The sequence below is a fragment of the Lytechinus variegatus genome, chromosome 14, assembly GCF_018143015.1.
Source record: "Lytechinus variegatus isolate NC3 chromosome 14, Lvar_3.0, whole genome shotgun sequence".
Lineage (NCBI taxonomy): Eukaryota > Metazoa > Echinodermata > Echinoidea > Temnopleuroida > Toxopneustidae > Lytechinus > Lytechinus variegatus.
The window spans coordinates 13,309,527-13,322,349 of NC_054753.1; the positions used below are offsets into that span (position 1 = coordinate 13,309,527).

The window sequence follows — 12,823 nt, forward strand, 5'->3', positions numbered from 1 at the left end:
ATTGACATCAACTCAAACATTATTTTTGTGGCCTGATATCATTCAAAAATTTTAACTCTATCTCCCTATGAAAGTTTACAGGTTTATACAATTCAGCATCCACAACGGATGGAATAATTTTTCCTTGTAAGAAAGGTATTCTCAATAGTCACTCTGGTAGCCAATGATGTACTAGTAATGTATGACTCCTTTTTCTTGAAATATTGGATTACAATATTATCCTCCTTTAATACATGTATTTTAGGCATTGTCCATACATGTAGGACATGGCAGTTTCAATGTCTTTTTTGGTACCAAACCACAATCACGTTGCTGCACACTTCAGATGGACTATCAGCAAATCCTTGAGAAACTTGGGAATTCAACTCAACAAGCATAGGTTTTCTCCTGAACACTGCTTGTATGTGGACCCTCCCAAGGCAGTACATGTAGGCACTGTACCAAAATTCAGAGCTATGCTTTTAGCTGGAATCTTGTAAGCGCCTTTTCATTGCTAATTATTTGATCATATACCATACCACGGGAATCCAGGGAAAGCCACAAGGTGAAAGACGCAGTCAGTACCTGATTCTTGCAGTCTGCTACTATTACATAACAACTACAAGTCATTAGCCTTTCCTTTTCTAAGCCCTTGGATGTCACACTAAAATCCAATTCAGCATCCCAACCAGGCTCCCTTTATACCTCAATAGCTTTTTCCCCTCGAGGTCCAGCTCTGTTCTTATCAGGGTACCCCCCCAAAAAAAAATTGATCTACTGGTACATAGCAACCCATCCAAAGTTGCTCAAATCAAAATGCGGTCTCGGTTGGGACTTGTTGGGACCTACATGAACATGCATCATTTTGTTGTAATGAATATGTGTAAATGCAAATCTGCTCTGAACACACATCGGCCCGCTTACGGTAGTTTGCTGTTCAGACCCAATATGTAGTTAATCTTTAGCGGTATGAATGGTGGCCGAACAAATAATGATTTTGAACTTGGCATATATATCTGCTTCAAGCAATATCCAAAATGTTCTATCAAATCTCAATACATTCTCACCTGAAATGTTTATGTTTTCTTGCAAATTTGTTTATTCCATGTCCTGGAATACAAGCTTTATGGAAAATGAAAAGGTTGATTTAATCAATCAGAAGGAAAAGAAAAATATTTTCTTTTCCGAATTTGAAAAAATGTTTGGTGTTCATGGTGATCTCTTATATCTCATGTACACTACTTTACCACTAAAATTTCTGCAAATTTAAAAAAAAAGATCCCTGACTTTTCTAGCTATGAGTATAACAAAGAAATAACATTGCTCAAAAGAAAGGTGAACTTTCTGCTCATTTCTGTAAATGGAGACAGAGAATGTTCGAGTAATACCTACATGTAGGTATGACTTGAACCATCACCATCACCAACCTTTTATGCATTGTAAATATGTCCATTGCTAAAGTATAGTGGTTTTTCTCTTGATACATTCATAATTTTGTGTTGATTATGTTGTTATATTCTTAATCACAGTACATTCACCAAAATATGAATTAGGATCCGAGTCTTCACACCAATGGAAAATTGTCAGGATTTTTTAAACCAAGGCAACCACAGAGGAGGAGAGAAAATAGATGAACTCAATGTCAAATTCAATATTTCCATAAAAAGGAGTAAAATTAGGAAGATGGAGGAAATTATTAGCCTAAAATAGGCCTAAATGATGTCAGGAACAACATTTTGACTGTATCCCTGGTAAAACGCTTCAAAAATAACTGGATGTCCTTTTTTATACACAATATAATACCGTGAGTGACACAACATTTCGTGAGTGACACGACACAACTTTAACAGTTAATTTTAGCTTTACCTTAACACATTGGACCAAGTTACTTTATATACAATAAGGTACAGATAAACTGTATTTGCTCCAGTACTGGGATAAATTAATTTTCAGAATACACAGCTCTAGAAAACTTTTTGCATTTAAAACGTGAGTGACACGACAACCAGTTTTGAAAACTTCGAAACCCAATTTTTTTCAGAAAAACACTTCACAGAATTTTTTTTGCTATTTAGGAGTTAGATACAATACACAGCTTGTATCTTGCCAACAAATGCGCTTCTAATACAAATTTTATATTGTGATAGGCAATATGTGAATTTTAATGCAAAAATCAACATTTTGTAACATTTAATTTCCCTTGCATAAAATTCACTGTATCTCAAGACATAATTAATAATTTTATGTAAATGAAATGGAAAAATATACTTTAAGATGTCTAGTTTAAAAAAACATTGAAGCCTTATGATTTCTGGCAAGTTTTAATTTTCACCCCCATGTCCACTTTTGTTTGAAAATGACCATATGTATTGTGTATTAATATTTAAATCCAAATAGATTCAAACAAGGGAAGAATAAAAACATGAAAAGTTATAATTCAAGTGAATCAAAATGTCAAAACTAGAAGTCTGTATTATGAAGGTGATGGAGAATGACCTATAGTGCCACATAACTACATATAATTATGTAAAGATTGTTTTCAAGTCATGGTAGCTATACTTTTAATGAAAATTGACCCGTGCATGTAAAGATGATGAAGCAAATAAATGATTTTTATTGAGCACTATTACACCTCCCAAAAAATATTATCGGAGCAATATCAGAAAAAGACCGCTAGACCATAAGAACCATGTGGTCTAGCACTGACTCATGATCATGAGCTTGTGAGTTTGAATTTCTTCTCTGCCATAGTGTCCACTTTGAAAAAAAATACCTGAGATAATTATAATATCTGTTGTTTCTCAAGGTCAGCCACTACACCCGATTAACTTGGATGTAAATGTTTCCTATGCAATTAGTTATATACCAGCTTGGCATTATATAGCAGAAAGCTGCGGGAGTTACAGAAACAAGAATCGATTAAAACAATAATCAAGTTATATTATAATCAACGTATTATCAAATTCTTTTATCTACCAACATACCACATTTCCTGTGTTGCTCCTTTGTCCGTTTCTTGAGAGGAACAAGCTTGTGGGAGGCAAACATTTTGGCCATATGGGTTTCCTCTTTACACATTGAACACAGAGCCTGGTTACAGGTATTGCAGAAGAACATAGAACCTTGAACCTACAAAATAGAAAAGCATTGAAAGCCATTAATTCATGTATTGGAACATGTTTCTTTAATAAGGACTCCTCAAACAGTAGTAAGCCTACAGACCTTATGTATTGACGTTACCATGCTGCCATCTTAGAGGCCGAAGCCATTGCCTAACATGCATTGGTGATCTTTGTCTGGCACATCTCTGACAACTCGGTTTGCATACAGTATCTCTATATCCTCTGAGGGAGGGCGCTATGAGATTATGATGTCATATGCATATAAGGTCCATTGGCTTTTTTTTTACATCATAAATAGGAACAATTATTCAAGATTTTCTTTGCCTCTTGCCTCCTTTAGGGATATGCTCAAGGCCTCAAGCCCTAAAATATCATAAATATTTCTTCAACGGAAAAAAAAGGGAATTTTCTTGTCCTACAACAGTTCGTCTAAGGATAATCATCATCTGACATTTCAAAGAAACTATGCATACAGAATTCCGGATATTTTTAAGCAAATTCATTCTTATGGCAGCACTGCCAGTTTCATTTTAATTGTAGAGTAATGCAAAACAAATTCCTTGTTCAGGGGCATACTTACAGTGTCACAGTTAGCACACAGTGCCCTCTCTTGTTCAGACGACTTTAGAAGGAAGTTGATGACAGGATCAGCTGGTGGTAGATTAGAACCACTGGTGAGGAAGCTACGAGTACTGTTGGAGAAAAAAAAATCTGCAGTTGAACCTCTGAATACAGCCTGGTCCAAAAATTATTAACTTTGACCAATCCTCTATCAAGATTTATACTATGCACCTGCAGAATACAATTTTATTTTAATCATAACTATCTAGAGTTGAAGCTATGAAGTCTGGCTTTATGAAGATAAATATACATTTACTTTTGACCAATCCCATAACGAAATGTTTAGAATGTGGACTGAGTTGGACATAAAACAGTCTTTTCATCCGAACATACTGGCAATAAAATCAAATCCACAAAATACTGTAGGTGTATAAGAAAAAAAACTGTCAAATTTTCTATAAGAAAATAAAGGTCAGGTCCACCCCAGGAAAATGCTGACTTGAATATATAGAGAAAAATCAAACTAGCATAGTGCTGAAAATTTCATCAAAATCGGATGTAACATAAGAAAGTTATGACATTTTGAAGTTTTGCTTATTTTTCACAAAACAGTGATATGCACAACTAGGTGAGTCAGTCGATGTCAATCAATCACTATTTCTTTTGTTTTTTTTTTATATAATTTTTTATAGATTTGAAAATAAGGACCAACTTGACTGAACCATATAGTATTAAACAATGCTAATAATTCCACATATTTAGGGAGGAATTAATTGTTGCATCACTTGACAATGAGGAGAAAATTAGAATATTTCACATTTCATATAATAAAATATAAAAGAAATAGTGAGTGGATGACGTCATCAGTCTCCTCATTTGCATACCAGCCAGGATGTGCATAAAACTGTTTTGTGAAATTAAGCGAAACATTAAAATGTCATAACTTTCTTATTTTACTTCCTATTTCGATGAAATTTTCAGCGTTATGCTTGTTGGATTTTTCTCTTTTTATTCCAATCAATTTTTCTTTGGGTGGACTTGTCCTTTAAGGAGGTGACCATTAATATTGTATCACTGTAAAGCACAAATATAGCTGCAGTCCCAAGACACCTTGATAACATTTATACAACCATGTTTTACTGTTTTAAAAATTGTGTTAAATATCGAGTAGTTCACTTCCACTGAAAAAAGAAGAGCCAAATTGATAGTGCGCTCTCATTGTTAACAATCAATATTGCATTTACCCTGGAAACATAGAGTTATTATTATGCCTAAAAGACTATAGAGGAGCTGATTCTGCCCCTCGCTCAAAGATCTTGGTTGTTGACTGCACGATCACAATGAAAATTGGTGAGAAATAATTGACTTAATCTCTATTAGACTGAGACAATTGTCTTTCACCAAAATTTAAATTTATGCATGTAATCTATTGCAGGGGATGGGGGATCTCCACAAAATAAAATTCAAAATGAGCTATTTTTTTTAAATAAATGCTCTTTGAAGTATTTAAAGGAGAATGAAACCATTGGAACAAGATAGCTTGTGTGAAAATAGAAAAATCAAAGAAACAGATCAACGAAAGTTTAAGAACAAGTGGAATGCCTCTGGCCGTCTCACCTGCATCACGCGGTTCAATATAGCAGCAGTGCTGACTTTGCATACTACTCTAACTCGCACAAGATGTTCAGTGATACATGGTTACTCTTATGTCCTCTTTTTATGAACTAGACCAATAAACTTACAGAGATATGATGGTTATTCAACAAAAAACCCCTACATGGCCAAAGTTCATTGACCTTACATGACCTTTGACCTTGATCATGTGACCTGAAACTGGAACAGGATGTTCAGTGATACTTGATTACTCTTATGTACAAGTTTCATGAATCAGATCCATAAACTTTCAAAGTTATGATGGTAATTCAACAGATACACCCAATTCGGCTAAAGTTCATTGACCTTTGACCTTGGACATGTGACCTGAAACACGCACAGGATGTTCAGTGATACTTGGTTACTCTAATGTCCAAGTTTAACGAACTAGACCAATAAACTTTCAAAGTTATGATGGTAATTCAACAGATACCCCTGATTCGGCCAAAGTTCATTGACCCTAAATGACCTTTGACCTTAATCATGAGACCTGAAACTTGCACAAAATGTTCAGTGATGCTTGATTACTATCATGTCCAAGTTTCATGAATCAGATCCATAAACTTTCAAAGTTATGATGGGAATTCAACAGATATCCCCAATTCGGCCAAAGTTCATTGACCCTAAATGACCTTTGACCTTGATCATGTGACCTGAAACTTGCACAAAATGTTCAGTGATGCTTGATTACTATTATGTCCAAGTTTCATGAATCAGATCCATAAACTTTCAAAGTTATGATGGGAATTCAACAGATATCCCCAATTCGTCCAAAGTTCATTGACCCTAAATGACCTTTGACCTTGGTCATGTGACGTGAAACTCATGCAGGATGTTCATTGATACTTGATTAACCTTATGTCCAAGTTTCATGAACTAGGTCCATATATTTTCTAAGTTATGATGACATTTCAAAAACTTAACCTCAGGTTAAGATTTCGATGTTGATTCCTCCAACATGGTCTAAGTTCATTGACCCTAAATGACCTTTGACCTTGGTCATGTGACATGAAACTCTACTAGGATGTTCAGTAATACTTGATTAACCTTATGGCCAAGTTTTATTAACTAGGTCCATATACTTTCTAAGTTATGATGTCATTTCAAAAACTTAACCTCAGGTTAAGATTTGATGTTGACGCCGCCGCCGCCGCAGCCGCCGTCGGAAAAGCGGCGCCTATAGTCTCACTTTGCTTCGCAGGTGAGACAAAAATCGGACAAATAACGAGAAAGTTATGAGCATTTGAATAATGCGATCATTAATGCTATGGAGATAGCATATTGGCAATGCAACAAAGATGTGTGATGTCACTTGTGAACAACTCTCCCATTACTGTAGTATGTATTTCACTTGAATTGCCTCTTTTATCACATCTATCCATAAATCATGTGTTCTTTCTACATGTGGGCATGTAATACATATTTTCTAAGAATACATCATGGATAAAGAGTTTGTATCATCATAAGAAAAAGCAAAAATAAAAATTTTGAGGTGATTTTATAGTCCACCAAAGGGAAAGTTGTTCATCAGTGACATCACACATTATTGTCGCATTGCCAATGTGAGGATCTCCATAGCATTAGTGATTGCAATATTCAAATGCTCATAACTTTCTCACTATTTGTCCGATTTTTCTCAAACTTTCTTTATTCTTATTCTTTGATTTTTCTGTTTCTACACAAGCCTATTTGTTCCAAAGGATTCATTCCCCTTTAAAAAAAATGTCTGCTCCTCATAACTAGTTAGGCCTACTCATTAATATCATCCAGTTACTCACCCACATAAAGGGCACGTCATGAAGCCATCCACAGCCCTCCCACGCAGGCAGTTTCCACAGAAGACGTGATGGCAGTTGAGAATCCGTGGGTCATCGTACTGCTGGGTGCAGAGACGACATGTCAGGGGGCCACGCCCGGCCTCCACCTGCTCCTCGAAAGTCTCGAGAGGCTGGAAGATCTCACCTGACATCGCTGGAGGTTTGAAGGGGTCGCACATCGCATCCTTGATTCCGACATCAACGGATTCTGGAAACCGGTTTCAAATAAATATATGGAAATTTGAGATTCAAAGGGGAAGTTAACTCTGACATAGTTGGTTTCAATAAAATCATGAAAAAAGAAGTTAGTGAAGATTTGGCGGAAATCAATGAGAGAAAAACAGAGATATGGATTTTTAACTTTTGATTTACCGCCCTTTCACAAGTTAAAAAAAATTGTAACTTAAATGATTCAAGTGAAAAATATTGCTAATGACGAATTTATCATGTTTATGGCATGTGTGAAACCAAACTAGAATCACGAACGCTATCAGTATCACAATCATGTCATGAATTCAAATTCTACTCCGGAGGTAAATTTCAGTTAAATTTCACACAAATTATCGTACAAATTTTACGTATGAAAGCCTTGACCTCCAAAAGATCTTTTTGGGTGTGGTCTGTGGAGCTTACGTGTCCTTTCAAACACTTCCGTAATTAATACAATTGATACAAAAAATAATTAAAATATTCACCATACCACCAGACACCACCATGACCACACAGTCAGACTCTCAGCGACAACCTTACATCATGTAGGTATGTGACAAAAAAAATGAAAGTCCTCAAATCTCAATGAATTTGGTATCATTTGAAAGCCCTTTAAAAGACCTTTCAAATGATACCAAGAACTCAAATTTTCATCAAGAAATTATAAAGTTATTCCAGTTTAAGTCGCGCATATTTATCCAAATTTGTGGTCATTGTCTTAATGTAAAGTCAATGGAGTGCATAACCGATTTTTGTGACCATTTTGTGACCATTTTGAACCCAAGTCTTCAACGGGCTCTAACTTCTTTGTTTTTGAGCCCTTTGAAGTGATTTAGGTATCAATGGAAAGGTGAAAGAAAACTCAATTGATGTGTAATCATTTCACTTGGTAATTTTTCTTCTTATGTGTAAAATAATTTCTTTTAATTCTAATTAATTATGCAAATTACAATTACTCGCCTCTTTTTTTGCCAAATGAAGGTGATAATGAGAGATAATTTGTATATAATTTAGTTGGCATCAACACAGCATCATGTAGATAATTTCCTAAATGAATTTGTTTAAAGTATTGTTTTTGTAATTTCTAATGTATTTCTTTGTTTTTCTGATATAAATTACAACTAGAATTTAATTCGTCATGCGGACGAATTAGGTGGTCTGTCATGATTTGTCATTCAGTGCCGTCTGATGTATGAAATAAATCATTTAGATATCATTGATAATCTTGATCGTAGACATCCTAAGAATAAGTTTTGACCATTACTAAATGTGATTATTGATGTGGTGACGACAATCGTCAGACATACATCTTCAAACAGATACATACAAGATAGATGATTATACCTCACGGATCAACACGGCAATGCCGGCATGATGCGGGGAGGTCCGGGATAGTTTTGCCCCAGATGACTGTGAACACGGCATCAACACGGCAGCTTCACACGGATCTGCACGGATCATGCCGGCAGAGCACGTCGTCAACACGGACCAATACGTCAGCAACACGGACCTACACGTCAGCTACACGGACCACCACGTCAGCAACACGGACCTACACGTCAGCAATACGGACGAACACGTCAAATGCGTTATCCATTGAGCTAGCATATTCCCCATAGAGATTACACGTAAGCAAGTTTGAGAATTACAATTCAAATTTTGCAAGCGAAATACTGGCATGATCCCGGCATCTGATAAAAAAATAAAGTGGAAAGTTCCGAAAGCTTAGAATCTCAGCTACAACATACTAAAAGCTCAGGGAAAACTGACAAGAAACAATGGAGATATGGCTCACGAAATAGAGGAATGTCGAATCTAGTTTTGAGAAAAGGTCATGTCCCATAGAGATTACACGCAAAATACATGTGATATGAAAAAAGTAATTATAATCTGTTTTATCTTGCTAAATTTAAACTTTTATACCTTTAAATTATCATAAAGGATCATGTAAGATGCGGCAAAAAGAAAAAAAAGTGAAAAAAAATTCATGTTGTTCACCCCAGGACTCGAACCCGCGCCCTTTAGAAAGCAGTCAAAGCCACGATATTCCCCATAGAGAATACACGTAAGCAATTTTGAGAATTACAAGTCCAATTTTGCAAGCGAAATACAGGCATGATCCTGGCATCTGATCAAAAAATGGTGGGCACACTAGCGAAAGCTTAGAATCTCAGCTACAACATACTAAAAGCTTAAAGAAAACTGACAAGAAAAAATGGAGATATGGCTCACGAAATAGAGGAATGTCGAATCTAGTTTTGAGAAAAGGTCATGTCCCATAGAGATTACACGCAAAATACATGTGATATGAAAAAAAGTAATTATAATCTGTTTTATCTTGCTAAATTTAAACTTTTATACCTTTAAATTATCATAAAGGATCATGTAAGAAGTGGCAAAAAGAAAAAAAAAAGTGAAAAAAAAAATTCATCTTGTCCACCCCAGGACTCGAACCCGCGCCCTTTAAGAAGCAGTCAAAGCCACGATATTCCCCATAGAGAATACACGTAAGCAATTTTGAGAATTACAAGTCCAATTTTGCAAGTGAAATACGGGCATGATCTCGGCATCTGATCAAAAAATGAAGGGCACACTTGCGAAAGCTTAGAATCTCAGCTACAACATACTAAAAGCTTAAAGAAAACTGACGAGAAAAAATGGAGATATGGCTCACGAAATAGAGGAATGTCGAATCTGGTTTTGAGAAAAAGTCATGTCCCATAGAGATTACACGCAAAATGAGGAAAAATGACATGCCTCTTTTCATCGCTGTTTTACGCAATGATGCGTTTCTCAAAACGAATAATCATGTTAACTGAGGAGAAAGAGTACATTCTAAACCACAACATATCGAAATCTGGGCGAAAAACGATCTATATTCGAGAAGTTACAACCAAATTTGCATAAATTTGATGACGTCATTTTTTAAAAAATGAAATTTTTAGTTTAGGCTCTATTTTGATGACGTCACGATATAATTTAGGGACAATGGTGACATGAAATCAAATTTACAACTCATACTCTATCGATATATGAAAAAAAAATTGGGGGTCAACGGACTATTTAAAGAGCTACAGTGAATTTGCAATAGGCATGTTTTTGCCCATATATGGCCTATAGTGAGAGCTCGCGCGCACACGTGCTGCAGACTTTAACGGGTGTTAATTTCGTCATTAATGGTCGTAGAAGGTTGATCAAGGTATCGAATTGTTCAGAATTTTATTATCAATGCAATGATGTAAAAAAAACGGTGTTTCTGCGTTGCGTTAAGGTGTTACGCGCGGAAACGCGCACGCATGCGTGCGCGCGCGCAAATTCTTGAAATGCTTAGAATGACCTAAAACGTACTCTCGTTTGGTCAAAAAGTGATTTTGAGCATTTTTAAATTTTGACGCGCGCGTACGCGCGCGTCGTGACCTCCAGGTGACCTTTGATGACATGACCTAATGACCCTTGACCTGAAGTTGATGTGATGTAAATTTGATTGATTTTTGATAATTGATAATGGAGATGTGATTGATAATGTGATTTTACAAAATGGCGCCTAGATGACGTCATCATGACCTGATGACCTTGAAAAGCTTCACTGCACGTGTCCATGACAGATCCTATAGATGACATGAAATTCAATGAAATTGAGCAAGTCCATTTTGAGATAACTTGGCGACAAGAAAAATCCGTAAAAATAAATAAATAAATAAATAAACTAGAATTTAATTCGTCATGCGGACGAATTAGGTGGTCTGTCATGATTTGTCATTCAGTGTCGGCTGATGTATGAAATAAATCATTTAGATATCATTGATAATCTTGATCGTAGACATCCTAAGAATAAGTTTTGACCATTACTAAATGTGATTATTGATGTGGTGATGACAATCGTCAGACATACATCTTCAAACAGATACATACAAGATAGATGATTATACCTCACGGATCAACACGGCAATGCCGGCATGATCCGGGGAGGTCCGGGATAGTTTTGCCCCAGATGACTGTGAACACGGCATCAACACGGCAGCTTCACACGGATCTACACGGATCATACCGGCAGAGCACGTCGTCAACACGGACCAATACGTCAGCAACACGGACCTACACGTCAGCTACACGGACCACCACGTCAGCAACACGGACCTATACACGTCAGCAATACGGACGAACACGTCAAATGCGTTATCCATTGAGCTAGCATATTCCCCATAGAGATTACACGTAAGCAAGTTTGAGAATTACAATTCAAATTTTGCAAGCGAAATACGGGCATGATCCCGGCATCTGATCAAAAAATGGAGGGCACACTTCCGAAAGCTTAGAATCTCAGCTACAACATACTAAAAGCTCAGGGAAAACTGACAAGAAAAAATGGAGATATGGCTCACGAAATAGAGGAATGTCGAATCTGGTTTTGAGAAAAAGTCATGTCCCATAGAGATTACACGCAAAATGAGGAAAAATGACATGCCTCTTTTCATCGCTGTTTTACGCAATGATGCGTTTCTCAAAACGAATATTTATGTTAACTAAAGAGAAAGAGTACATTCTAAACTACAACATATCGAAATCTGGGCGAAAAACGATCTATATTCGAGAAGTTACAACCAAATTTGCATAAATTTGATGACGTCATTTTTGAAAAAATGAAATTTTTAGTTTAGGCGCCATTTTGATGACGTCACGATATAATTTAGGGACAATGGTGACATGAAATCAAATCTACAACTCATACTCTATCGATATATGAAAAAAAAATTGGGGGTCAATGGACTATTTAAAGAGCTACAGTGAATTTTAAATAGGCATGTTTTTGCCCATATATGGCCTATAGTGAGAGCTCGCGCGCACACGTGCTGCAGACTTTAACGGGTGTTAATTTCGTCATTAATGGTCGTAGAGAGCTAAATTCGGTATCAAATTGCTCAGAATTATATTATCAATGCAATGATGTAAAAAAAACGGTGTTTCTGAGTTTCGTTAAGGTGTAACGCGCGGAAACGCGCGCGCGCAAATTTTTGAAATGCTTAAAATGACCTGAAACGTACTCTCGTTTGGTAAAAAAGTGATTTTGAGCATTTTAAAATTTTGACGCGCGCGTACGCGCGCGTCGTGACCTCCAGGTGACCTTTGATGACATTACCTAATGACCTTTGACCTGAAGTTGATGTGATGTTAATTTAATTGATTTTTGATAATTGATAATGGAGATATGATTGATAATGTGATTTTACAAAATGGCGCCTAGATGACGTCATCATGACCTGATGACCTTGAAAAGCTTCACTGCACGTGTCCATGACAGATCCCATAAATGACATGAAATTCAATGAAATTGATCAAGTCCATTTTGAGATAACTTGGCGACAAAAAAATCGTTAAAAATAAATAAAGTAATAAAAAGAAGAAATTGACGAAATTAAGAGGTGATCTGTCATAAATGACAGACCACCTAATTAGCTCTTTTTCAACTTTAGTATTGTGTAC

At 36.2% G+C, this 12,823-nt stretch overlaps 1 protein-coding gene across 1 annotated transcript in view; it reads right to left on the minus strand.

Annotated features, from left to right (window-relative positions):
• LOC121427348 (RING finger protein 207-like) overlaps positions 1-12,823 on the minus strand; it is a 38,657-nt gene that overhangs the window by 9,547 nt on the left and 16,287 nt on the right. The window contains exons 2-4 of the mRNA XM_041623696.1: positions 7,094-7,340; positions 3,682-3,793; positions 2,964-3,108 (exon numbers count right to left, since the gene is read on the minus strand). Coding sequence (XP_041479630.1) covers positions 2,964-3,108; positions 3,682-3,793; positions 7,094-7,311 — 475 coding nt within the window. The 5' untranslated portion in view covers positions 7,312-7,340. The remainder of the gene's footprint in view (positions 1-2,963; positions 3,109-3,681; positions 3,794-7,093; positions 7,341-12,823) is intronic.